We start from the raw sequence: 26,952 nt of genomic DNA on the forward strand, positions 1-26,952 counted from the left end.
GAGGTCTCTGGGTTGAAGGCAGGTTGAGGGCCTCTTGCCATTTGTCCTTAACTTTTCTGAGGTAGAAAACCATACCAGGGAGGCAGTGTGGGGCTATAAAACTTTTTCGTTTAATTTATGATTTCCAACTACGCTGGGGGTGGGGGGGGGGGGTGGGGATGGGGTTGGGCTTCCAGGGTGTCATTAATTTCACAAGAAAGCTTAGGAAAATTCCCCAACTATTTCCCTGGGAAATTCACTAAGAGGTGACATTATCCATGTGCCCTCACAAATTACTAATGTGTATGTCCCCAGACGAGACATATGGCTTCGCACCCCTGCCTCCATTTCAAGAATATAGGTGTTTAGCCCTGGGTTCTGTCTTTGACACGCAACTGTGGTGGCTCCTACAGGTGACACAGGCTATGAGTGTGTGTCCCAGGCAGGTGTGGATCCTTCTCGTCTCTTTCTGTAGCACAGCTTCTCTGCAGTCACTGGGTTGTAGGGAAAGAAACTCTGAGGTAACAAAGTACCCGTGTGTCCCAAGGCCATGACCCTAAGACTGTGTCATTCAAGTCTTCCTCCTAAGGCCAGGCTCCCAATTCCTGCACCTTCATAATGAGTTTACACTCAGGTGGTTGGGTTTATCGGCATCTTACTCTGGCCTGTATAATGGGCTTGGCAAGTGTCATGGTTTGTATACATTTAGCCCAGGGACTGGCACTATTAGAAGGTGTGGCCTTGTTGGAGTGGGTGTGGCCTTGTTGGAGTGGGTGTGGCCTTGTTGGAGTGGGTGTGGCCTTGTTGGAGTGGGTGTGGCCTTGTTGGAGTGGGTGTGTTGCTGTGGGTGTGGCTTTAAGACCCTCATCCTAGCTGCCTGGAAGCCAGTCTTCTGCTAGCAGCCTTCAGATGAAGATGTAGAACTCTCAGCTCCTCCTGCACCATGCCTGCCTGGATGCTGCCATGTTGCTGCCTTGATGATAATGGACTGAACCTCTGAACCTGCAAGCCAGCCCAAACTAAAGGTTGTTTTTATAAGAGTTGCATTGGTCATGGTGTCTGATCACAGCAGTAAGACCCCTAACTAAAGACAGCAATTTTGTGACTTATCCGCTTGTCCCCAATGCCCAGTGAATGGTGCTTAGGTCCGTGTTCACATGTGTCCGTGTTCACGTGGTCACCCACATGACCACAGGAAAAGAGCCATCTAGACCTCTCCTGCCAGATTTGACAGCTTTCTATATCTATGGGCTCACAGCCAAGACTCTCTCAGTCTGTTCTGAGCCTCGCAGCCCTGAAAACTCAGTCTGTGCTACTGGCCTTCTTGTACCAAGTACTGGTGAACAGGAAAGAAAGATTTTTTTTTTTCTGTGCAGCCATTATGGGGGAAGAGGAGGAAGAGAGGTTCAGTAAAACCATCACCCAAGTCCACCTCCAGAGGTTCTGGCACCAGAGTAAAGTTTAAATAGACTTTTAGAAGTATGCACAGTTGCCAGTCCTGGTCAAGGTATGGTCCCATTCATCATCATCTGGGCTCTAGAGGTTCCTGCAAGGCATTCTGGGAGACAAACTCCCCTCCTCTGGCTGGAACCAGGCTCAGCTTTTTCTTTCTCCCAATCAGGAAACTTCCAGGAAAAATTCCAGTTTCTTGGAGTCTATTGTCTTAAGACACTGAGGAGTGCAAATGTCCCCTGCCAAGTGGCTACACGCTCTTCCATCTTCTCACAAGCGTTACCTGTCACAAAGAAAACACATTCTAGTGTTTCTGTTAACAGCCGTGTTACTGCTCCAAGTTCATGAGGTCAGTTGACCATGAACACCGGGGTAAGAGTCCACAGCCTTCTCTCTGTCTACCAGATAATATTGTCCGTGGGCAGAGGGGCTGAGGGACTAACAGGCGCTAAGGCCCGGGCTGGGAGTGTCTACAACGGAAGTGAGTCTGAAGCTGTGCCTGACAGTTGCTTGCATCTGCCTGGCTCAGGAGAGTCACCCGCACCTTTAGCCTGCTCAGTTCTCCCAGAATGGCTCTCCTAGGTCTGTCCTAGCACTTGGGCACAGAAATACAATACAGTGTCAGGGAGGGGAATCCCTGTACCAGAAGAGAGCAGAGAGACAGGGTGGGTGGCCTGGCTGTGCAGGGACATCGGATGAGGCCCCAGGGCCATATTAACCAGATTATGCCACTGTGCCAATATCTAACAAAAGTGACTTAAAGGGGGAAGGAGTAACTTTGCCCATGGTTTCAGAGGGTTCTGTCCACCATGGCAGGGAGGGTTTAGGAAGCAAAGCCACTCACACCGTGGAGGCCAAGAAGCAGAGAGAGTGCCTGCCCTAGCTTGCTTGCTCCTCCCCTCTCCTTTCATCTTGTCTCCAGCCTCACTGGGTACATCTTTCCCCTCAGTAAAATGTCTCTGGAAACACCCTTACATGCATGCTCAGAGCTGCCTCTCAGCATTTCCTGGCCACCTCTTGGCACAGTTGAAGTGACTCCAGAACTAATTATGACAGGTAATAGACCCTGACACAGTGTTATTCTGCTGTGGAGCTGCTAGAGACAGTGTCTGTGCCCCAGAGCTGGGGACAGACAGGAGACAGGGCACTCTTCCTGAGTCTGTGCTTGATGCTGCACCATTGTCAGAGGGCAGACCTGCTCCAAGGACCAGGAAAGCAGGCTTGTCCCAGCGGGAGTCTTATCCAGACAGATAGCATAGTACAGTTCCAGATTGGGTCATATCTGTAGTCACCAGCCCCAGGGGGTCCTGGACATGTGGAATTTTGGTTGAGCCTGTCGGGGAAGAGACCCTGAGCTTCAAGAGAGAGGCTATAGGTCTTTGTGACCTCTGAACAGGGTCACTCAGTTCCAGATATGTCTGTGGTTAAAGGAGACTGTAGACCATAGAAGTTAAGCCCTCACAGGATGAGGGAGGCAATGGCTGCAGCCTACCTGACTGGAAGACTGTGTGTTCTAAGAAGACATGTTTGAGACTAGGTTGTCTGAGGGTGTGATGGTTTGTATATGCTCGCCCCAAGGAGTGGCCCTGTTGGAGTAGGTGTGGCTTTGTTGGAGTAGGTGTGACTTTGTTGGTGTGGGCGTGGCCTTGTTGGAGTGAGTGTGGCCATGTTGGAGTAGGTGTGTCACTGTGGATGTGGGCCTAAGACCCTCATCCTAGCTGCCTGGAAGCCAATATTCTAGCAGCCTTCAGATGAAGATGTAGAACTCTCAGCTCCTCCTGCACCATGCCTCCCTGGATGCTGCCATGTTCCCACCTTGGTGATAATGAACTGAACCTCTGAACCTGTAAGCCAGCCCCAATTAAATGTTGTCCTTATAAGAGTTGCCTTGGCCATGGTGTCTGTTCACAGCAGTTAAAACCCTAAGACAGAGGGAGACCTGGCGCATGTGGGCAATGCCTGATAAAAGCACAGCAAAGGGGTACCTTCGGTGGCCCACGCCAAGGTATCGCCCTGAGAATTCACATCACTCAACAGATCTGATGTAAGAGGTTTATTGGGGGAGGGAAGAGCAAACTCAGGGTCGGGGGAAACAGAAGCAGACAAAAACAGGCAGGGAGACTGAGGGGGGCGCAGAGAGAGAAACAAGGGAGGTGAGGGGAAGGAGAGGGAAGGGAAGGAAGAGGGGGAAGGGGGAAGGAGGGCAGAGATCCGTGGTGGCTGGGAGCTTTTATCCCATAACACACTGCAGGTGAGGCTGTCAGCAGCTGCTAGGTTCCAGAGAGCAGGCCAGTAGGATGGAGAGCAGGCCTGTGGTATTGCCTGTATACTAACAACCTCCATCCCATGGGATGGAGCAGGGAGGACAGAGGGAAAACAGAGAGAATGGACAAGAATGTCCCTCTGTTTCCTGAAACCAGGAAGAGAGCTCTTCCGTTCCCACGTCCCTTGTGAGATGTGCTGAATTCAGTCCCCGTTGTCTGTGTTAGGTATTTCATCACAGGCGTGAACAACGATAGTACAGAAGTGTGTTTTGTGGCTGTGGATTTGTTGGTGTTGGGAACTGCTGACAGCAAGGCCCACAACAGCATCGGAACAGGGGACACATCCTGGGAGTTAGAAGGGGAGGCCAGTCAGCACAGGAGACACATGGTGTTCCTCTCCTGGGGGAGCATCTATTTCAGGTCAGGGGCAGACTGGAAAGGCTGAGGGGCCACTGGGAGGGACCTGAGCCAACTGATACCAGAAACAGGCCATCAGCAGCTGGACTTCTGGCCACAGCAGGCCTGTCTGGAGCAGACAGGACGGCACAGCAGGGACACACAGGAGGCTGGGCGACAACAGCTGGGCTGGCAGGAGGAGGCACAGCAGGAGGAACTGGGCACACAGCAGGCAGGTCTGCACACAGGGCGGCACAGCAGGGACACACTGGAGCAGGGCTTGCAGCACACAGGAGCACAGCAGGAGGGCTGGCAGCAGGAGGAGGAGCCAGAGCAGATGGGTGTGCAGCACACAGGCTTGCAGCAGACAGGCACACAGCAGGAGGGCTGGCAGCAGGAGGATTGGCAGCTAGACTGCTGGCAGCATGATCCAGAGCAGATGGGTGTGCAGCACACAGGCTTGCAGCAAAGGGTCACACAGCAGGGGGAGCAGGTGCAGCAAGCTGGCTGGCAGCTAGACTGCTGGCAGCATGAGGGCTGGCAGCATGAGGACTGGCAGCTAGACTGCTGGCAGCATGATCCAGAGCAGATGGGTGTGCAGCACACAGGCTTGCAGCAGAGGGTCACACAGCAGGGCTGCTGGCAGGGGGAGCAGGTGCAGCAAGTTGGCTGGCAGTTAGACTGCTGGCAGCATGAGGGTGTGCAGCAGGAAGATTGGCAGCAGGGGCTGGACACACAGCTCACTGGGGTGCAGAGGAGGCAAGGGGTTGAGGCACAGCAGCTGGGGGCACAGCATGGGGGCTCACAGTAGCTCTCTTGGCAATTGTCTGACTGACAGGAGGCACCTAGGCACGTGCTGGGCGAGCAGATCCGGCTGCCACAGCTCAAATTACTGGAGCAGACTGAAGTGGTGGACGCAGCGATCACGCAGGTCCGTGTGCAGCAGGTGTCAGTCATGATGGGGATTGGACCAGAGGGGTGTCTGTGTGAGTGTGAGTGTGTGTTGTGTGTGAGCTGCCCCGTCCTGGGGTTTTTATACGTCTCCCATGTATACTTCCTCATGAGGGGGGCATCTTTCCTTTCCTTGTTGATCGGCTTGCTCCCAGACAGCACAGCCAGTTTACGACTGGGCGCGTGGGTCATGGCAGGGCCAAGGCACATTGTTATCCAGAGACTGATCATGTGACACTGCTGGCTCTCACATTGTCCTCTGGAAGAGAAGCTCCACCAGACAGGGTTTCCACTGGTCCAGTGTCATGCCCTCCTGTGCTGCTACAGGACCCTCTGTTCCTGCAGACAATGGCCACCCTTATCTTCAGCCCACAGTGGGTCCGTCCCCTCTGTCCCACAGGCTCAGAGGGTCCCTCCCTTCATCCCCCAGGGGGTCCTTCTCCTCCACCCCACAGACTTTTCATTGCACAACAACTTATTATGATAACATGGTATTCTATGGTTGTTATTTCTGGTGATTTTTTTTTGCTTGTTTTGTTTTTGTTTGTTTTGTTTTTTGCTTGTTTTGTTTTTTGTTTGTTTTGTTTTTTGTTGTTGTTTTTATTGTTAGATACGACCCAGTTCCCTGCTGCAGACAAAAACATTCTGCTCTGTCACCCTCTGCCCTTCCTCCCATTCTGGAGGCAGTACTGCCTCAGTTTCTCTTAAATCAGGATATCGCTAGAATTTCCAACCCTAATAAACCCGTATAAAAAACACACAATCCAGACATTATAATTATCAGCCATATGCCTAGTTTGGGCAGATCTAACACTGTAATAACTTCTTCCCCAGCTGTAAGACTACTTGCTACTTGTGGTCTCTCCTGGCCATGCAGTTCTGGCCCATCGTGGCTTCTCCTCCTCTTCCTCATCTCTCCCCTCCTGCAGGTTCTTCTTCTTCTTCTACCTCCCCCCGACTAGAGCCTCCCACCCCACCTTTTCCCTCCACTGCCCAATCACACGCTCTAGCCTTTTATTGACCAGTTAAATGGGGAGAAGGTTCCCATGACATCACCTGAGTGCATGATGGTCTGCTTGTCATGGGATCCCCTCTTGAGGAACCAGTATTAACATCAGAATACAGACAGCATCAGGCCAACCCACTACATCAGGGCACCAGCCATTTATTGTTTAGTGATACTTTATACCATATCCATTTCAGTGTTATCGTTCCTGAGTGTTTCAGTGTAGGGTGGACGGGTTTAACCTCTGTATTCATATGCATTTCAGTTTGGTTTTTCCCCCTTGGAGTTGATCACTTCTTCTGTTTGTGTTTGTTTTCCTATACTGCAGTTATTACCCCTTCCCAGACTGTCCCCTAAGTGTCCCCAAGCTCAGAGGACAAACACCTCCAGTCACTGATTATGTTACTTCTTGTAAATGTCACTTCTACTACTCTGAATTCACAGGCCAGTCTGGTTGATCATCCCTCAGCTCTGACCCTCCCTCCACCCTGACTGACCCTCAGGCCTGGTAGCTTCAGTCCTGGCATCTCTCAACCTTGGCCCTCTTGTCTTAGTGTTTTCAAACAGGATCTCTCACAGAAGCTGAAGCTTATCAATTCAGCTAGACTGGCTGGCCAGTGAGCTCCAGAGATCCTCCTGCCTCCACCTCCCCAGTGCTGAGGGTGAAGACGCTTGCTGTGGTAACCATATTTTACCTGGATGCTGAGACTTTACCCACCGAGCCATCTCTCTAGCCTGCTGGTGCCTCTCTTGGCTATAACTGGGTCTTTTATTTAACTTGTCTACATGGCTACTTCTGTGCTGGCACTACGCTGCTTTTGTCACTTTTAACTGTCGGGAAGGTTGAGGTGAAGCATGGTGACACCTCCAGCACTGATCTTTGTGTTCAGGATGACTTAAAGAATTCAAGGTCTCTTAAACTGGGGGTAGTGCAACTCCTTTAAATCCCAGCTCTTGGGAGGCAGAGGCAGGTAGGTCTGTGAGTTTGAGGACAGCTTGGTCTGCAGAATTCCAAGACAGCCAGGGCTACACAGGTTCTTCTCCAGGCCATAGGACTACACCCCAGGCCATAGGGGAAGAACAACATCTCAGGATCTATCCTACCCATCCGAGTGGATTTCTCTGTGTCCTAGAAGATGTGGCCACCACACTGGTCTTAGATCTTGAGGAGACAGATACTCGGTGTATTTGCCTTTGCCTTGGCCAGTTTGCAGAAGAGGCCTGTACCCTGCAGAGCCACGTCATTACAGTCAAAATAGTCAGCTAGAGAGAAAAGTGGGTGTAGGAGGGACCCTTGTGCAAATTGATCAAGTGGTTGAGGATAGCTTCTGCATTAGTGGAATAATTCTGATGAGTCTGGGAGGTTCTGGCTAGAGAGAAAAGTGGGTGTAGGAGGGACCCTTGTGCAAATTGATCAGGTGGTTGAGGACAGCCTCTGCGTCAGTGGAATAATTCTGATGAGTCTGGGAGGTTCTGGCTGATGGGTAATAGGGTGATAACCACAAAAAGACAGGGTTGGCTGGTCCTGGGGTTGGCTGGTCCTGGGGTTGGCCATTCCTGGAAGCCAGGGCCAGAGGGAAGATTGTCCAGAAGCTGCAATTTCAGAAATTGGAAGGTTAAATCGAAAGTTAAAATGTCATCCCTAGGTCACCCCTGTCCAAGCATTGTAGAAATAAGGCAGAGATTCATGGGATGTCATGGGAAGTACACTACCGCTTTCTTTTAGATCTATGGATTTTATCTTATGTGCACATGTGTTTTACCCACATGTATGTGTGTATCACATGCATGCCTGGTACCTGAGGAGCTCACAAGAGGATATGCCATGGAACCGGAGTTATAGACTGTTGTGAACTGCTGTATAGGTGCTAGGTCCCCCAGCAAGGATGTCAAATGCTCTTAAACATTGAGCTACCCCTCTAGCCCCTCCTCTTTGGGGATTTAATGTGGGCACCCACAGCTGTCCACGTCCCTCTCAGAACCACCTTGGCTATACCCTGAAGGTGCTGATAAATTGTATTTTCACTTTTATCTGTTTATAAGAACTTTGAAGTTTCCTCTCCGGTGTCTTTAGTGACCCACTGGTCATTAAAAAGTGCATAGAGAAATGGTTTTTCTTGGTATTGGTTCCTACTTTTATTGTATTATGGTCTGGAAGAAGTGGTTTGGACTTTTTGGTATTTGTTAAGTCTTGGTTTATGATCTAAAGTGTGATCTATTTTGTAAGAAAGTTCTATGGGGTTATGTGAAGAATGAACATTTCATGACTGTCACCATTCTGCAGGTGTCTGTTAAGGCCATTTGCTCTGTGATGCATTTTAACTGTGAGTTATTCTTTTTTTTTCTCAAGGATCGTCTGTTAGGGAGAACTGAGCAATGAGCACATCCATGTGTCTGGACACGTATGAGCCTTCATGTACAGTAATGTTTGCTTTTTTTAAAAAAACTGAGTTGCACTGGTTAGTTTTAAGTATTAACTTGACACAAGCTAGGATCACCAGGGAAGAGATTCTTATTGAGGAATTATCTCCATCAGATTGGCCTGTGAACTTGTCTGTGAGAGTTGTATTGATTGTTAGTTGAAGTATGAAGAGCCAGCCCATTGTGGGCAGCACCATTCCTTATGCAGGAATGTATGAAGAACCAGCCCATTGTGGGCAGCACCATTCCTTACGCAGGGGGTCTTGACTTACATTGAAAGAGAAGAAAGCAAGCAAGGACTCACATATTTATATTCTCTCTTCCTCCCTCTGTGCGTGCATGTGTGCGTGTGCGTGTGCGTGTGTGTGTGTGTGTGTGTGTGTGTGTGTGTGTGTAGATCAGAAGACAGTTTGTAGAAATTTGTTCTCTTTCCACCAAGTGGTTCCCAGATATCAAACTCAGGCTGTCAGGCTTAGTGGCAAGCTCCTTTACCCACTGAGTCAGCTCATTGGCCCTAAAGATGTTTCTGGATGACAACAATCAGTTTGAGCATCTGATGCAGCCGACTGGTCTGAGTCTTTATTTTAACCAGAGGCAATTTACATTCAGGGTCACTGGTAAGTGGCATTTACTGAGTCCTGTGATTTCTGTCTGGTGTTTCCTATCTGGTTTAAATACTGTTGGGACTTTTATCTCCCTCTTCCCAGAGGGGTTTGCTGGTCACTGAGTTGAACATTTGATTTTTGCCCTTGTTCTCCCTAATTCGTTCCCTCCTGTCACTCATGGACACGTGGAGGCGGTGCTTCCACCGCCTCTCCCTGGAAGTCAGTATATTATAATATCATTCAGATATTTACATCAAATACTCTTATTATTTATTTTATCATGATTAATTATTATCATCACTTTTCTGGTCTGGATTCACCAGTATTTTAACTTTTGTTGTCTGTTAATAAACAACTGTTGGTTTTATTTACATCTAGAATTCCTTCTTTAGTTATTGGTCTGTTTATTTTGTGTGTGTGTGTGTGTGTGTGTGTGTGTGTGTGTGTGTGTGTGTAGAAGCCAGAGATTGGCATCAGTGTTCGGCTTTATCATTTCCACCTGACTTTTCTTGAAATAGGCTCTTCCCTAGAATCTGGAGCTCACTGATTCAGAGAGACTGGATGGCCAGGGATCCCCAGGGACCCTCCCGCCTCTGCTGTCCCAACACAGGGGATTACAGTGCATGTCGCAACACTTACCTATTTTTAAAAATACAAGCTCCAGGGGAGCAAACGCAATACTTTATTAATTTTTGGGTCTCCACAGTTGTCTTGTAAAATTTAAAGTTTCCCTTTGTAAAAAATTCACCTTGGAAGCTCTTGTGATTTCATGGGTTGAACTTCTAGATACTTTCAATCTTGTTCATTTATATTACCTAAGGATTTGATTTGATTCAGAGTCCTGCCCCTCTCTCCCGCGTTAATGGTGTTCCGAGAAACAGCACATCCATTTTTTGAGTTTGCTAGAGAGAATGCCTTTATATTTCCCAAAGGTGACTTCCTTTTTTATGGTTATGGGTTTCTTTTATTAACTGTGGTTCAGGAGAGTGGTGTTTCAATGTCTTTCTTTTTAGTACTTTATTATCAATTATCAGCAGCAGGTGGTACAGAACATCATGAACCCAGCTGCCCGGATGACGCATCTCAGCACTTGCTGATCTGCCCGGTTTCCTAAGAACCATAGTCTGCACACTCCCGAGGGAGCAACTATGTAGGACAGCACCCTTTTGCTCATTCCTGAGTGTTCTCACAGACACATTGCAGATTTTAGAACTGCAATGGCCGTTTTCCTCCCTGCAGGTGTCAGTGGAGGGGGTGTCTCTCTATCATTCTGTGTGTTTGGACCCACGGTAACTGGCCTCTGTGGCTTTGATGACAGCTGGCTGCTTGCCATCCTGAGAGTGCAATCTGTCTCTTCTTCATTTATGTCTTCTTGTTATGGGTGGGAATGGCCAACTTGTATGACTTTTGGCCACAGGGCATCTCTATGAGTGCTTACTGCTGCCTTGGTTAATGAAATTTTGTTTCACTGTAAACTCAGCATTTGGGTCCTTTGTCAGTTACACACTCTTTGTGAAGGTAACTGCCACAACAGGGCCCAGGATGGATGTCTCAGGGGCTTTAAAATGTGAGACCCTTTCTGGGCCCAGAGTCCCTTTCTAGGGCATGTTTTTCTCCTCCACACCCAGGCCTCTATGGTGGTATAGCAAAGAACAGAAAGGATCTGAGGAGCTGTGGTCTGGAGGTGGCAAGTTACTGCCATCAATTTAGTGTCAAGATACTACTGTGTGGTTCTAACTGCAACAAGCTGGACCAGGCCACAGATGCAGGCCAGAGATGGTGAACTGGGGTTCTCCAGGGGATGTGCCCCACCCTTAAACAAGGATAGATGACCCAAGCACACCTATCATGGTGTGCTTTTAGACTTGTGACCAGAGTTTCTATGGCCTGGTCATCAAACACCACTAACATCCACCAAAATCCCATAATCCCTCAGGAGAGCAGGTATCCAGCCACGCTATTTTAATAAAGACCATAGGCCAGGGAGGCAGGATGGCAGGGAACTCCAAGACCCAAGTTTTCTACAGAGAACATCTCCCAGGATGTCACCTGCCAAGGTGGAGAAGTTTAAGGGGAATGAGGGTAGCCAAAGCCACTCCCAGGATAGGTGCCAAAGTCAGAACCACACCCTTGTGTCCCTGAACACAATTATATCCCTGGGACATAACTACAGACAAGGAATGCGGGCTCCTGACACCATGGAAGGGGACAGGCACAGTTCCCTTGTGAGCAGCCAGAGGTGGGAACTCACGTATCGCTAAGTAAGCCCCGAAACAAGCTTGGTCAGGTTTGTCAAGAGTTTATTGTGGTTTGATGGGTGCAGCTGAGTGGGGAAGGGGTGAGAGGCTAAGAACCCAGAAGAGCCAGGGTTGGCCAATGCACAGCCGAGCCCTGTCCTAGACCCAGGAAGGTGGCTGAGTCCAGCTTTGTGACACACAGGGCTGGATGATAGAGAACTGTGATCTCCACAGTGGCAGAGCCAGTAGAAACCCTGACTAGGATATTTATAAGGTAAAAGCTGGGGCTTCTTCCAAAGTGAGAACCGGGGTGAGCATGTGACAGCCAAGGCCCCTGAAAAAGCAAGGTAGACAGTTGGTGGCTATTAGCAGAGAAGCCAGGGGTCAGGTGAGAGGGAACTTGCAAACTCCAGGATGACAACAGAGTCCACTCAGCAGCTGGATTTCCAAGGAGAGGCCTCAGCAAGTCGTACGGGAGCAGGCAGGGCGGCACAGCAGGGACACACAGGAGGCTGGGCGACAACAGCTGGGCTGGCAGGAGGAGGCACAGCAGGAGGAGCTGGGCACACAGCAGGCAGGTCTGCACACAGGGCGGCACAGCAGGGACACACTGGAGCAGGGCTTGCAGCACACAGGAGCACAGCAGGAGGGCTGGCAGCAGGAGGGCTGGCAGCAGGAGGAGGAGCCAGAGCAGATGGGTGTGCAGCACACAGGCTTGTAGCAGACAGGCACACAGCAGGAGGGCTGGCAGCAGGAGGACTGGCAGCTAGACTGCTGGCAGCATGATCCAGAGCAGATGGGTGTGCAGCACACAGGCTTGCAGCAAAGGGTCACAGAGCAGGGGGAGCAGGTGCAGCAAGCTGGCTGGCAGCTAGACTGCTGGCAGCATGAGGGTGTGCAGCAGGAAGATTGGCAGCAGGGGCTGGACACACAGCTCACTGGGGTGCAGACAAGGGTCAGGCAGGGGGCTGGGGCACAGCAGCTGGGGGCACAGCAGCTGGACTGGCAGCAGCTGGGGGCACAGCAAGGAACACAGCAACTGGACTGGCAGCAGCTGGGCTGGCAGCAGCTGGGGGCACAGCAGGAGGGCTCACAGCAGCTCTCTGGGCAGTCATCCACCTGCCAGGAGGCGTTGGTGCAAGCGTCAGAGCAGACAGACATGGTGGAGGCGGCCATGGCAGAGCTAGGTTGGAGTCGAGTGTGTGAGCGTGTGAGTGGGTGAGTGTGTGTGTGTGAGAGGCTGAGCCGCCTGCTTTTATCCCCCTGTGCTGTTGTTGGCTTGCCCTCCCTTCCTTGTTAGAGCCTGTGACCATCATCCGGGTGTTTGTTTGTCTGGGATGTTGTTGTCAGGTCTGTTTCCTGTCTGCGTGTGGTGCTGGGATTGGTGATGGAGCATCAGTGTTAGGTGAGGCTCCGTGAGCAGTGAGGTTGGGGTGTCATAGGTGGGACTTGTCCCAGCCATCCTATGGCTGCAGGGATGTCATCCAACCATGGTGGGCTGCCAGGACTCTGCAAGAACTAGTGCCAGGGGAGGGATGTCTTTAGCCTAGTATCCTGCCCAGATCCCAGCTCTGCATGAAGACAGTTATCATCACTTTGTGACAGTGTCCAGAGCCCAGAGGCATTCAATGACCCATCCAAGGCCATTGAGTTAAGGGTGTAGACACTGGTCCGTAACTACAACCCCTATAGTGTCTCCTCAGCTCCGACACCTCTGTGTATTGTGCTGCGGCTCCGTCCGCTCTGCTCTGTGCCTGCCATCCACTCACTCTGTCCTTAGCGCTACAGGATGGTGAGCTTGGCCCCTCCCTGCTCAAGAAGGCTATTGGTTTCTAGCCTCTTGGGTTCTAACCCCAAGGAGCATAAAGTGCATGTTCTGTGGAAACCACAGGAGCACAGCATGTGCCAGGCACCCACGAGGTCTCTCTCGCTCTTCAGTGCTCTCCAGTCACCAGTCACCCAGCCCTGCCTCTCAGGCACCGGGATGAGTGTCTATAGCACTAATTTAAAGTTGAGTCTCATATGTACGCAGAGCCCAGTGCAGATAATACATCTGGAAGTTAGGCTTCATCTGAAGCCAGTGCTGGCCAGTGTCCCCCTACATGTATGCATACGTATGCGGAATGCACACGCATGCGCAATGCACATATTCAGAACCCGTTTTCCTCATCCTAGGACTTGTGACCTGAGAGCCATGGGCAATGATTTAGCTGACCAGTTGCTGCTGGGGTTCACACCGAGTCCATTTCCCATGAGCCTCTCTGGTCATTACATGTGCCACACAGGAGCTTGTCTGATGTGCTTCTTCTGTCCAATGGTCCTTGAGCCATCCACATGGCGGACTCATTACCACTGGCCTCGCACCAGCAGCAGAGCTAGGCCTGAACTTGTAGACTGTCTGTGAGGTGCCCTGCAGCACGAGCGACACAGCACATGGGGCTTCAGCACCTGTCAGGGGCATTCCCTGGCAAGATGACAGGACAGACCCTGAAAGCACGGTGCCAAGGAGACCCTGAAGAGGCTTGTTTTCAGGATGAGTCAAACCAGATGGCAGAGCCTTATTACCTTCTCCCGCCCAGCTGGGAACATGTGACTCAAGGTTCCCTGCTCAGTGCGTATCCATGGCTGGCCACAGAAAGACCACAAGTAGATTTGGGGGTGCAGGTAAATGTGAGAAAGTGAAAATCAGAATCCACAAATGGGGTGGACTGACTTTTTGCCTGTCATCCATCCAACCACCCACTTATCCACACACCTATCTGCTCATCCACCCGTCCATCCACCTATCTATCCATCTGTCCATCCATCCATCCTTCTTTCCTCCCATCCATCCATCCATCCATCCATCCATCCACGATGTGTTTATAAAAAGATAAAGAGGTAAAGAGAATATGTTCTGTGGGTGTGTGGAGAGGTATGGGGAAGGGGATGTCTCAGCGGGCCCATGCAGAGGAATCTCTTCCCCCTGAGGGACCAGTCACACACCAGGTATAGTATAGAATAGAGTTTATTCAGGGCATGGGGAGGGAGGCCAGGAGGGTAGTAGAGCGAGAGCGAGAGAGAGAGAGAGAGAGAGAGAGAGAGAGAGAGAGAGAGAGAGAGAATGAGAATATAGAAGTAGAGGCAGGCCATGACCACGTGGAGAGAGTGGGGAGGGAAGGGGGAGGGGGAAGGGGACAGAGAGAAGCTAGAGGCAAGAGATCAAGAGAGAGAAGAGGGGGCAAGCAGCCCCTTTTATAGTGGGCCAGGCCTACCTGGCTGTTGCCAGGTAACTGTGGAGGTGGAGTTTAGACAGAATACTAACAATCCATCCATCCTTTCCTCTCTTCTATTCATCCATCCACCTATCTATCCAGCTGACCATCCATCCATCATCCACCTACCTACCTATCTACCCATATATACACATCTATTCATCTATCCATCCATCCTTCCACCCATCCATTTATCCATCATTCATCCATCTATCCATTGATCCATCCATCCACCCATCCATCCTTCTTTCCTTCTTTCCATCCATCCACCCATCCATCCATCCATCCATCCATCCTTTCATCCTTCCTTCCATCTACCCTATGTACCCATCCATCCTTCTTTCTTTTCATCTGCACATCCATCCTTCCTTCCATCCATCTATGTATCCATCCATTCATCCTTCTTTCTGTCTGTCCATCCATTTATCCATCCCTCCCTCCCCAGCCTCCCACTCATTCATTTACTCATGTATCCATCCAGCTACCTACCCATTCATCCATCCACTTACCCCCTCACCCATCATTCATCCATCCATCCATCCATCCATCCATCCATCCATCCATCTATCCACTCACCCATGTATTGCCATATATATCCATTCATCTGCTTGCTCATTCTTCTATCTACCCATTCACCCACCCATGCGTTTATCTACCCATTCAACTATCTACTTAGCCATTGCTTATGCATCCACCCATCCATCACTTATTATCTATCTGTCCTCTATATATGCATATAATATATAGGTGTGTACATAAACACGTCTCTACACTTACAAAGTTTAACAACACAAACTATCATATCTGACCCACCGCATTTTTTTGAGCTTAATTCAAGAAGTTCCTTTTATGTAACCCTATAAAGATTTGTCTCTTTTAACAGTCAATAGAGTTCTAGATGGGTCCATGTGTGCATGCCCTGTTGCTGTGTGACTCAGTATAACACACATTTGCTGCATAGCCTGAGCATTGGAGATCCCTTATAGCAAACCTGGCTCTGCAGAGCTGTACCAAACCCTGATGGTTCCTTTGGGCAGATCCTCTTCTCGCCCATGTGGCCATTGAGACATTAAGACCGAGTGCCTCAGTTTCTATTTGGCTGTGGAGCCCCATCTTCCTTGGGCGGTCCTATCTAGGGACAGCTTGTGTGGTGCAACTTCTACAGCAGGGGAATCGCTCTCAAGATCCCTGGGGCAGCCGCTGCGAGGGTGACCCTTGCTATGGGGCATGGCCCCACCACACTATAAGGCTGCGTAAGAGCCCAGGGATGGGGTCTGTGACAATCTGTTACAGTCCTTGGCAAAATCACTTGTGCCTTTGCACACACTGTGTGCTGAGCCTCAGAGACAGTCTGCACTGAGAACTGATTCTAGAAACGGGACCCATAGGGCCCCTATGGCAGGACAACTTATGGCTATCTCTTGGTGTTGTCTGAGGGACTGGAGGTGTGGGACATTTGACACAGCCCCTAAGGTACCTGTTTGCAAAGATGCATCCTGTCCAGCTCAGTGTGGGGCCACCCAGAGGTGAGGAAGACCAACAGATGTGCGTATATTCAGGATGTTTACAAGGTGAGAGGCAATTGTCAGCTAAACAGGGGCAGTGTTGATGAGACTGAGGAGTCAGCAAACAAGGAAGGACCCGGCCACTGAGGAGGATAAAAGCTGAGGGCTCAGCACCTCACATACACACATACTCACACACATTCACTCAACACACACTCTCCCTCCTCCAGCCAACCCTGCCATGGCCGCCTCCACCATGTCTGTCTGCTCTGATGCTTGCACCAACGCCTCCTGGCAGGTGGATGACTGCCCAGAGAGCTGCTGTGAGCCATCCTGCTGTGCCCCCAGCTGCTGCCAGCCCAGCTGCTGTGCCCCCAGCTGCTGTGCACCAACCCCCTGCCTGACCCTTGTCTGCACCCCAGTGAGCTGTGTGCCCAGCCCCTGCTGCCAATCTTCCTGCTGCACACCCTCATGCTGCCAGCAGTCTAGCTGCCAGCCAGCTTGCTGCACCTGCTCCCCCTGCCAGCAGCCCTGCTGTGTGACCCTTTGCTGCAAGCCTGTGTGCTGCACACCCTCATGCTGCCAGCAGTCTAGCTGCCAGCCAGCTTGCTGCACCTGCTCCCCCTGCCAGCAGCCCTGCTGTGTGACCCTTTGCTGCAAGCCTGTGTGCTGCACACCCATCTGCTCTGGATCATGCTGCCAGCAGTCTAGCTGCCAGTCCTCCTGCTGCCAGCCCTCCTGCTGTGTGCCTATCTGCTGCAAGCCTGTGTGCTGCACACCCATCTGCTCTGGATCATGCTGCCAGCAGTCTAGCTGCCAGTCCTCCTGCTGCCAGCCCTCCTGTTGTGTGCCTGTCTGCTGCAAGCCTGTGTGCTGCACACCCATCTGCTCTGGCTCCTCCTCCTCCTGCTGCCAGCCCTCCTGCTGTGCTCCTGTGTGTTGCAAGCCCTGCTCCAGTGTGTCCCTGCTGTGCCGCCCTGTGTGCAGACCTGCCTGCTGTGTGCCCAGCTCCTCCTGCTGTGCCTCCTCCTGCCAGCCCAGCTGCTGTCGCCCAGCCTCCTGTGTGTCCTTGCTGTGCCGTCCTGCTTGCTCCAGGCAGACCTGCTGTGGCCAGAAGTCCAGCTGCTGATCCTGTCCCCAGATGAGCGCTGGGGAGGCAGAGATCACAGAAGAACGTACGCCACACAGCAGACCGTGGCAGTGCCCTCTTCTCTCTGCCCCTGCCCTCAGGTCAAAGGAGCTCACCTCCTGACTGTTCCTCCTTTGAGTACATTTGAGCCTTCTGAGCAATAAAAACCCAGACTGAACCTGTATAGACTCCTACAGTCCTTACTAGCATCTCCTAATTCTCTCTGTGCACAGCAATTCACTGTCCTTTTGAGCCTATTTGTTCTGGTTCAGGGAACAGCTCCCCCTGTCACCGTGCTCGGTAACTATGCCTTCTGTATTATAATGCCAATCAAACCTGAGCAGGCTCTTTCATGCTCCAGGCTTCCAACAGCAGCTCAGATGACAGATACCCCTTTAGGTGCCTTCCAAGTGCTGCCTCAGAAGGCCTGTGGTCTGCCACTGTTCCCTGTTTAGCGGTACAAGTGTGTGCTAGCAACTGGAATCAGGTCTGGGCCATGCATTTGTGAGCAGACCTCTCCCTGCCTGTGGACTCCACTAGGGTCTAAATGCAGAGACCTTCAATGTGTGGGAGGGTTTGGGCTGTAACTGGAGGGCAAGCACACTGTAATGGGGCACACTGGGAAGTCTGTGATGCCTTTAGAAACCTAGAATCTTGTTTTGGATGAGACTGTGGTGGCATGCCGGGATGGTCCTGACTCTCTTCCAGGGACCCTCAGGTGATCTCAGCTTGCAGAGGGTGAAGACGGGAGGTGATGCCCCCATTTTCAAGTTCTTGTTCTAGAATAGGCAGGTGTCTAGGCAGCAGGCGTCCATGTGCCTGGCACCAGTCACAAGTTCAGTATGTGGCTCATAGTGCCTGGGACCAGAATTAAAACAGTTTCTGAACCCCATTTTTTGGGAAATGCCTTGGCCTGCCCTGATGGTGGGAATAGGACACCAGCCCAGTCCAGGTGCTAATACATTTGTTGAAGTCTATATAAGCAGGAAGAAGTTGGTGTAGACATGAGAGACCCTGACCCATCCTGACATGCCACATCCTTTTGTAGCCATTGGTGGGCTGCCTGAGGCCCGAGAGCATGGGGACTTGTTCACACTGAGGAAAACTTTCTCTTCAGTGCCTCATTCAATGGAAGCTACTGTCTTGATTCCCAGCCAGTCGGTGGCAACACAGGGTTCGGTGCCTGATGTGGGCGGGGGTCCCTAGAGGCCTGTGTTCTGCATACCCTCTGGGAGATGGCAGAGTCTGTAGAGACAGTTTACGTAGAGATGTGTAACCATTCAAGGTCTTTAAGATAGTGTAGCTGGATAGCAGCGATTCCATCTCTTTCCTTCCAAACATGAGGTTAATGGCTTGCCCCATTTAATGCTCTTATCATGACAAGCCTCCCGTCCACAGGCCCAAAGCCACCCGCTAGCCCACCATGGACTGACACCTCCACAACCACGAACCTAAAGAAACCAGAGATCTCGAGTATTTTTTATATTGTCAGAAAGCCGCCTCATACCTTGAGGCTATCTCCCCTTGCACCCTGCCATGTCCTGAGGTCATATCTCATTTCCCCCCACCCCCATATAACTGTGATGATTACCAGACATAGGCTGGGGGCAGAGGCACTGGCCTGGGGACTCCCCATCGTTGTACCACCAGATGAGGGAAGTCACACTGCCCTGTCCCCACTGTGTCTCACCCAGGCCCAACTCTGACCTGGAGGTCAGTCATCATGTCAAACACGTACCTGGCTCTTATTTTATTCAACAGAACTGGCTAACAGATGAGACAATACACCTTATTTTCTCGGTGACAGTCACTTGCTGGACAGAGCTCAGCAGCAGGACTGGAGTCCCAGTCAGGATAGCATCACATCTGATAATCCAAAGAGCTCCACCAAGGGACTCTGATCAGGATTCAAATAAACTTGAAGGTCTGTGTGGACAGAGCTTCCTTCCTTCTCTAGTGCGCAGAATTAAAATTTTCAAGGGCTAAAATGTTGCTTTTTTGGTAATACTTATCTTTCTTAATCTTCACTATTCTGAGGCTGAATTATTTCTGGATAAATGCCTAAGTCATAAGCTAGGGCTTGCTCCCTGACTAGCTTATAACTTAGTTAACCTCACTCGTAACCTTGTTAACCAGTTTATTCTATTATATCAGTGCCACATAGCTGGCTACCTCTTCACAGTTTCATGCGTCTGTCTCTTTCAGCATTCGGGGTGAATCTCTTCTCATGCCTGACTTCATCCCAGAATCCTCTTTCCCTGCCAGAACTCCCACCTCCTATTTCCTGCCTAAGCTAATAGGCCAACGGCTTTTTTTTTTTTTTTTTTTTATTGACACGTGATGCTTCCATACAATACACAAGAGATTCTCTCTACAAGAGTCAACACCAATCAGTGGGAAAAGCAAACCAAGCCAAACCCATGGGACAGAACAGTATGTTCAGACCAGGGTGGGAAAGTTATTCACACAATAAGCCAGCGCAGTCTAGGATGGAAGCAATGAATAGAAAGAAATCCAGAATGGCAGAGGCAGTGAAATTAGCAGACAGTAAAGTCATAGCATTAATTCAGCAGGAGCATGATTGGGGGGCGAGGGGGAAGCTAAGGACGAAACACATCAAGAGCTGAAAGCAGAAGACCAAGAAAACCCCGAAATTATCGAAGATGAGGCGACAAGGAAGAGAAGAACCTGCCGGTGAAGTCTCTCAAAGAGAGGGACAGCGAGGACCAGAATCACAGGCAGAGCTGGAGTCACAGGGTGGAGCCGGAGTCATGGGGCGGAGCCGGAGTCATGGGGCGGAGCCGGAGTCGTAGGCACAGCAAAGTCATGGGCGGAGCTCAAGTACTGCAGAGCCCGAGTCACAGGTAGAGCCAAAGTGACCAGAAGAGCAGGAGTCTCTCGAGCACATTACGCAGTCTGATACCTGTACGGCTAAAGTATGAGGGTAAAGGCCTGCCCAGAAAGACTAGTAAAGAGAAAATGCCAAACAGTTTTCCAAATCTGAAATAAAATCGCCGAGCACGCAGGAACCTTGAAGCATTTCCAGACATACACTAAATCACCTCTTCAGCTCTGGAGCCCCCGCCCATCTCTAGAACTAAAACCCAGACTGTATCTAGGTCTTGGCAGAATAAGGAGTCACCTATAGGAGAGCTGAAGACTGCAAGCGTGTGGGAATTAAAGAGAAGGTATAAAAGTACCCCACGAGCCAAAGATAAAATCGCCACGGGGATTAGGATATATTTTGAGCAAAACAAAAAATGAAAGCACACGCCGCACTCTGTGAGACGGAGCTAGCACAAGAATCTGCGATTCCTCTTGGTCAACAAGGGAGGCCCAGAGTCTGTGCTCTGACTCAAAGCTAAGGATCAAGTACAAGCTAAGCCCCAATAACCACCCGAATGAAGGCCCGGTGCAGTGAGGCGGGCAGCCCCGAGAAGAAGCAGCCAAGGGTCTTGCACTTTGAGATGATACAATGAGTGTTTCTAGCTAGCTATACTCGTTAAGAAAAAGAAAGAAGAAATAAAGTGACCCATGTTGGGAACTGAAAGGTCACCACTCCCGCATCTGTGGACACCAAAGGGGCAAGGCAGAAGGCAGTGGCGTCCTGCAGACACCCTCAGCGGTGTAAAAGAAACAAACAAGCCATTGGAGAGGCAGACTGTAAAACTAACAGAAGGGAAAGCGAAAGATCAGAGCAACCTCGTGAAGAGATGAAAGTCTTAACTAAAAACACATTACAAAGTGTCATGGTTTGTATTCGCTCAGCCCAGGGAGTGGCACTTTGGGAAGTGTGGCCTTGTTGGAGTGGGTGTGGTCCTGTTGGAGTAGGTGTGTTACTGTGGGCGTGGGCTTTAAGACCCTTCCTAGCTGCCTGAAAGCCAGTCTTCTGCTAGCAGCCTTCAGATGGAGATGTAGAACTCTCAGTTCCTCCTGCACCATGCCTGCCTGGATGCTGCCATGCTCCTGCCTTGATGATAATGGACTGAACCTCTGAATCTGTAAGCCATCCCCAATTAAATGTTGTCCTTATAAGTGTTGCCTTGGTCGTGGTGTCTGTTTGCAGCAGTAAAACCCCGACTAAGACACAAAGAAACCACTGATTCCACATGGTCTCACAATCAGATTCTCGGCCTTTATGGGAGAAATAATGCCAATTTCATGGTGCCTGAGACCATAAGAGGACAATACACACCTCACCCCCACCTCACATCCTGTATTTCTATACAGGAACTGTATTTCTATACAATTGCAATTATATGTAGGAGATGGCAGGGTGCCATGGCGCATGCATGCCTTTAATCTCATCATCAGGACATAGAAGCAGAAGGATCTCTATGAATTCAAGGCCAGCCTAGTCTTCATAGCTAGCTCCAGGACAGCCAGGATATATATATCTCCATATCTATCTCCCTGGCTGTCTCAATGAATAGACAAACATAAAAATAAATAAAAATTTGAGAGTTGGAGAGATAAACAAGCAAGCAACTAAAACATTTTTAAAAGGAAATAACAGATATACTAAAATTATGTGTAAGATATAAAGTATTTCTGGAGGAGGTTAAAGAAATCCCAGATGATTGACTGGAGAGGCGTACCATGTTCATGGACCCAAAGACACAGAGTTAAACATCTGATTCTTCCTAACGAGTCTATGGGTTTAATGAAATCTCAGTTCAAATCCTAGCAGGATTTTGCTGTCAAATTTGATGAGCTGGTTCTAAAATCTTTGAGATGCATCAAAGACCCAGAGTGGCCAACGAAACCTGAGAAAGGCAAACAGGACCAGAGAACTCCCATTATTTGACTCTAAGACCTGTGTGTATGAGGAGTTAACAGTAAGCCGCAAAAAAACCTGGCATGGACTAGAATTCAGAATTATCCCACCCACGCGCAGACTGCAGGGTGTGGGTTGAGGAGGCTCAAAGGCAAAGGGACCTGTCTACAAGGAGCTGGGATGACTCCGGCCATCAAAAGTTGGCTCAAGATGCTACCGGATAAAAATGGAGACTTCCAGTCCTCTGCTGCTCCCCACTGTGAGGAAACACAGACATTCCACAACCTCCCAAGACAGGACTACCAGCCAGGCACCCAATGTTCAAACACACAAGCCCTGGGGGGGGGGACACTTCACACTCAGACCTCAACAGGAGCCTAGGAATAGTCTGAAGACAAAGGATAACGTGGGCTTTGCTGAAATAAAGGATTCGGCTCAGTATTTCCTCAGTACTGAGGAAAATGACAAGCTGAGCCACCCGTGGGAAGGTTTGAAGTATTTATATGTTAGTAATATGTATGGCATCCGGGAATCACAACGAGCGTGCACTTTAATAATATAAATACAAACAACCCGATTTAAGAAAAATAAGCACATGATTTGCGAGCTGACACATCACCAAACCCACATAAGACGCCCACACTGTCAGTCACGAGTGCAATGCCACGAGTGCAATGCAGGTGACATGGCTCCTGCAGGAGCTCACTGCAGAAAGGCAACATAGGCACGGGCTGGCTTTGTGGAGAGGTGACTTTAAGCCACCGCGAGGGTCGTGGCTTAGATGAGCGATGTCTCCACGGGCTCTAGTGTCTGAGGTGGTAGAACCTTTGGGAGCCAGAAATTGACTGGGGGAAGTAGCTCCCTAGGGGGCGGGACTTGAGAATGTAGAACCTTTGGGAGATAGAAATTGACTGGAGGAAGTAGCTTCCGGGAGGTGGGTGGGGGGCGGGACTTGACAGTCATAACCTGACCTCACTTCCTGTCTTCTCTCTGCATCCACTAAGATGGGATCAGGCGTCTCAGGTCCCTGCTGCTGCAGAGCTCTGCTCTTCCCCCAGCATGAAAGACTACACCCTCAAACCCTGAAAAGAGATAAACCCTGCCTCCCTTCTTGTCAGATAAGGGTCACAGCATGGAGCAAAGCAGCAAAGGTAGTGGGTAGAGACAGACAACAGTGTGGCTATGAGGGAGTCCTGGGCAGCTGCCCCTCAGGAGAGCAACAGGACTCAGCCCTCACAGGGAGAAGCAGAGACATTTATTCAACAGAAACGGAGCACAGTGATCCGTACAGTCTGACTTGCTGTCAGGACATGTGTCCTCAGGGGTTGAGGGTGAGGTACCCAGTGTGGGAGATTGAGGGGTGCTGAAGGAATTGGTGAAAACAGTTGTTCAGAGGAGGGAGGACAGGAGGACTCAGTCAAATCGGCTAGGAAGGAAATGGGCTGGAAGAAGGTTGAGACCCTGATAAACAGCCTGGCCCCGGGGGCTCTGGGTATATAGATAGATGCAGGCCGGGAGATGGGGGTGGGTCAAGAAGGGCTCAGAGAGGGAAGGCATGGCCCAGTCAGTGATGTTTGGCATGGGACGGGGACGAGGACATTGGCATCCTTGCTTTATTGGGGATGATGGTCAGCTGATCATAGTATCTCTGGCCTTTGCTACAGCTCCTCGGAATGGAAGTTTCCAGACTTTGACACGTTTCTCACTCACCGGTGCACCAGGTGTAGGCCATGGCTTCTCCACATCAGAGATGGCCTGATATCTACGGCCCTTTGTGAGTGGAGACCTAATGCAGCCTGTGGAGACATGTCCCTGTGTCCCTATATTCCTATGTCCCAATGTCCTTGTGGAGGGTGCTGGGCAGAGCCTGCTGGGTCTTATGTCCCTTCAGTCCTACAATGATTTTATTTCCAGATGAATCTCTCATGTACCTCTCTGTATAACCTGTGGAGAGTCATCAGGTAGGCAGGGGCCACAGCGCCTGGAGCCATGGTGTGTGGCTTCACTTGTGTGACTCTAGAGAGATGAAAAGGTACAGTTGGCGGGGTGGCTTACAGGGGACTGCTGAACCCTCTACCCACATCTGGGGTAACCAGCCACCTATAGGGTCACAGAAGGCTGAACTTTTGGGAGCGGAGCCCTAAGTTATACAGTGACACATAACCCTCCCCAAGGGAGGTGGCGAATGTCCCTTGTCAATGGCTGAGTCCAGTCCTTCCTCCTAGGAACATTCCTGGCTAAGGGGATGGACATTTACTTGAACCACATGTTCCAGAGCATGAGAGGAGATCCAGGTCATTAAAAGAGTTTATTGAAGCCGTGGGCTGCTGACAGGCTGGTGTTGGGGGCAAGCAACCAGGGCAAAGGGACAGGACAGACAGAGCCCCAGAGGACCAGCAGGCCTCCTGGGAAGCAGGAGGAGAGGTCAAGTCACAAGGGACAAGATGGAGGGATCCATCTTGGGGGGAGTCTATCCCAGATCAGGATCAGACTGGAAAAGCTGAGAGGGGCCCCAGAAAGGGACCTGAGCCAGCTGGCATTAAGAACAGGCCATCAGCAGCTGGACTTCTGGCCACAGCAGGCCTGTCTGGAGCAGACAGGGCGGCACAGCAGGGACACACAGGAGGCTGGGCGACAGCAGCTGGGCTGGCAGGAGGAGGCACAGCAGGAGGAGCTGGGCACACAGCAGGCAGGTCTGCACACAGGCCGGCACAGCAGGGACACACTGGAGCAGGGCTTGCAGCACACAGGAGCACAGCAGGAGGGCTGGCAGCAGGAGGAGGAGCCAGAGCAGATGGGTGTGCAGCACACAGGCTTGCAGCACACAGGCACACAGCAGGAGGGCTGGCAGCAGGAAGACTGGCAGCTAGACTGCTGGCAGCATGATCCAGAGCAGATGGGTGTGCAGCACACAGGCTTGCAGCAAAGGGTCACACAGCAGGGGGAGCAGGTGCAGCAAGCTGTCTGGCAGCTAGACTGCTGGCAGCATGAGGGTGTGCAGCAGGAAGATTGGCAGCAGGGGCTGGACACACAGCTCACTGGGGTGCAGACGAGGGTCAGGCAGGGGGCTGGGGCACAGCAGCTGGGGGCACAGCAAGGAACACAGCAGCTAGGCTGGCAGCAGCTGGGCTGGCAGCAGCTGGGGGCACAGCAGGAGGGCTCACAGCAGCTCTCTGGACAGTCATCCACCTGCCAGGAGGCGTTGGTGCAAGCATCAGAGCAGATGGACATGGTGGAGGCGGCCATGGCTGGGTTGGCTGGAGGAGGGTGAGTGTGTGTTGAGTGAATGTGTGAGTTCATGTGTCAGGGGTAGGACAGGCTGCCTTTATACTCCTCCCTGGCCCAGTTCGTGAGCACTCCTTCCTGGTTGCTGTTGGCCCTGTTCTTGTTTTCATTTCCCCGCGTTGCTGCACGTGTTGCCGGGGCCCTGCCTGGTGTTTACTCTCATACAGACAAGTTGTGTTCCTATTGATCACATGGGCTTTCTTCCTGGCTTGTCTGCCGGTAAGACAGGACTGGTCTGAGGTACTGATGGTGATGGAGGAACATGTGACCATGGAGATCTCTCTCTCTCTCTCTCTCTCTCTCTCTCTCTCTCTCTCTCTCTCTCTCTGCTTTCTCTCCGTGAGTTGAGTCCAAATCATTTCTTTTTATAAGGACACCCCCATAATGTAGCCCACCTAGTTAGTGGCCCACCATACTCTGGTCATCTACGAAGACTCTGTTCTCAGATACAGTCACACGTGCAGGTCCAAGAATTCATACCCAGCATCTCGGGAGGGTTCCCACTTGAGGCCATCTGGAACTGCTTGGGAGCAGGCCAGCACACTACCAAGCCTGTCACCAAATCCAGATATTCCTGCTGGCCCTTGCTTTCCCTCAGGCTGGCTTCACCACAGACAGCAGTTGGCACCGGTGTCACCGGTCTTGGGAAAGGCCCCCAGACCATCAGCCCTTCCTTCCCGTGACCTTGGTTCTTGAGAAGAGGCTTTACTTGACTTGTACAGGAGAAAGACGGGTCACCTGTCTTTCTCCCCGTCAAATGGGGGCTCATGTGGGGCCACAGTCTGGTGCACAGCGTGGCCTATAGGAACCATACCCATAAGCCTCTGCTGGCTGAGCTGCCATTCTCCCTCTGTTGCTAATGTGTGCCAGGGGCTTCTGGGAAATTTCAAATAGCCAGTATCTATGGAACCATCTGCCCATCATCTCTGCCCCCTCCCCGAGCCCTATCCTCTGTCGGGGTATCATGGTTCTGTGGGGTCTGCCTCCAGCCCATCTGCCTGACCACTGTACACTGTGTGCTGAACTATGAACGATGTCTAAGAGTAAACCCGCTCCTCTCCCGTTCCTTCACTGGTCCCTTGTTTATTTTGCCTCACGTGGCCACTGGCTTGCTCTGAGCAATTCCTACCTTGTCTACGGCTGACCAGCCTCTGCTTGTCGATCTCATATCATTCTCTGCTTCACTCCCAGATCTGCTCTTCCACGGGTGGTGGTTAGAAACCAAGGCCCCCATTCTCCGTGTGCTCTACGGCGGGAGCCATGTTTCCTGAGCCTCCCAGGAAGCAGGCCAGGTTCTGTGTGGTGTGACCGCAGCAGGCAGGGGCACTTAGCCCTTCCTTTGTGAATTGGCTTCTCACCAGTGCTGTGGTGAAATTCCCAAGGTCATTAGCTGAGAGAAAGGAAAGGATTGATTTAGCTCATGGTTTTAGAAGAGTCAGTTCATGGGGGGCTAGCCCCGGCACTTTGGGCCTGTGGCGAGATATACATCCTTGTCTCGGCACAGTTTCAGATATTGACTGAACCCGGCTAACATGTGGTCCATGCCCTGCCATGGTCCTTCTCGCTCATGTACGTGAAGGGGAGACAGAATCACCAATGGTGTTAGATGCCTCCATTTCTGCACTGGTAAAAGAGGGATAGCCATGCTCACCACTCCCAGGGCTAAGTGAAGCATACATTGACAGTCCGAG

The 26,952-nt window shown here is 51.0% G+C and overlaps 5 protein-coding genes across 8 annotated transcripts in view; 2 read left to right on the forward strand and 3 right to left on the reverse strand.

Moving 5' to 3' along the window:
• Positions 1–26,952, forward strand: part of Tspear (thrombospondin type laminin G domain and EAR repeats) — a 149,991-nt gene that overhangs the window by 65,279 nt on the left and 57,760 nt on the right. The window lies entirely within an intron of this gene.
• On the reverse strand, positions 4,188–5,048 carry LOC117724170 (uncharacterized). Its single transcript, XM_034523819.1, has 2 exons — positions 4,698–5,048; positions 4,188–4,550 (listed from the first exon to the last, which is right to left on the reverse strand). Exons 1-2 carry the CDS (start codon positions 5,046–5,048, stop codon positions 4,188–4,190), a joined length of 714 nt encoding a protein of 237 aa, XP_034379710.1.
• LOC117724657 (uncharacterized) lies at positions 11,425–12,487 on the reverse strand. 2 transcript variants are annotated; one of them, XM_076916475.1, is made up of 2 exons: positions 12,367–12,487; positions 11,425–12,279 (listed from the first exon to the last, which is right to left on the reverse strand). In XM_076916475.1, the coding sequence occupies exons 1-2, from the start codon at positions 12,485–12,487 to the stop codon at positions 11,771–11,773; spliced, it is 630 nt and encodes a 209-aa protein (XP_076772590.1). In that variant the 3' UTR covers positions 11,425–11,770. The 2 variants fall into 2 exon arrangements, with proteins under 2 accessions (XP_076772590.1, XP_076772589.1); XM_076916474.1 differs by having other exon boundaries at positions 11,425–12,487.
• LOC117724164 (uncharacterized) lies at positions 16,312–17,199 on the forward strand. 3 transcript variants are annotated; one of them, XM_034523794.1, is made up of 2 exons: positions 16,312–16,713; positions 16,804–17,199. In XM_034523794.1, the coding sequence occupies exons 1-2, from the start codon at positions 16,312–16,314 to the stop codon at positions 17,197–17,199; spliced, it is 798 nt and encodes a 265-aa protein (XP_034379685.1). The 3 variants fall into 3 exon arrangements, with proteins under 3 accessions (XP_034379685.1, XP_034379688.1, XP_034379687.1); XM_034523797.1 differs by having other exon boundaries at positions 16,312–16,629; positions 16,834–17,199; XM_034523796.1 differs by having other exon boundaries at positions 16,312–16,608.
• On the reverse strand, positions 23,009–25,222 carry LOC117724177 (uncharacterized). Its single transcript, XM_034523832.2, has 2 exons — positions 25,132–25,222; positions 23,009–25,059 (listed from the first exon to the last, which is right to left on the reverse strand). Exons 1-2 carry the CDS (start codon positions 25,220–25,222, stop codon positions 24,530–24,532), a joined length of 621 nt encoding a protein of 206 aa, XP_034379723.1. The 3' UTR covers positions 23,009–24,529.

The sequence above is a fragment of the Arvicanthis niloticus genome, chromosome 20, assembly GCF_011762505.2.
Source record: "Arvicanthis niloticus isolate mArvNil1 chromosome 20, mArvNil1.pat.X, whole genome shotgun sequence".
Classification (NCBI taxonomy): domain Eukaryota; kingdom Metazoa; phylum Chordata; class Mammalia; order Rodentia; family Muridae; genus Arvicanthis; species Arvicanthis niloticus.

Excerpts from the sequence above, each read along its gene's own strand:
- LOC117724177 (XM_034523832.2), bottom strand. The coding sequence starts at position 25,222 with ATGGCCGCCTCCACCATGTCCATCTGCTCTGATGCTTGCACCAACGCC. Across the intron at positions 25,060-25,131 it reads AGAGAGCTGCTGTGAGCCCT|GCTGCTGTGCCCCAGCCCCC; the intron begins CCTGCTGTGCCC and ends GCTGTGCCCCCA.
- LOC117724164 (XM_034523794.1), top strand. The coding sequence starts at position 16,312 with ATGGCCGCCTCCACCATGTCTGTCTGCTCTGATGCTTGCACCAACGCC. Across the intron at positions 16,714-16,803 it reads CCTGCCAGCAGCCCTGCTGT|CCCTCCTGCTGTGTGCCTAT; the intron begins GTGACCCTTTGC and ends TCCTGCTGCCAG.
- LOC117724170 (XM_034523819.1), bottom strand. The coding sequence starts at position 5,048 with ATGACTGACACCTGCTGCACACGGACCTGCGTGATCGCTGCGTCCACC. Across the intron at positions 4,551-4,697 it reads TGACCCTCTGCTGCAAGCCT|CCTGTGTGCTGCACACCCAT; the intron begins GTGTGCTGCACA and ends CTTTGCTGCAAG.
- LOC117724657 (XM_076916474.1), bottom strand. The coding sequence starts at position 12,487 with ATGGCCGCCTCCACCATGTCTGTCTGCTCTGACGCTTGCACCAACGCC.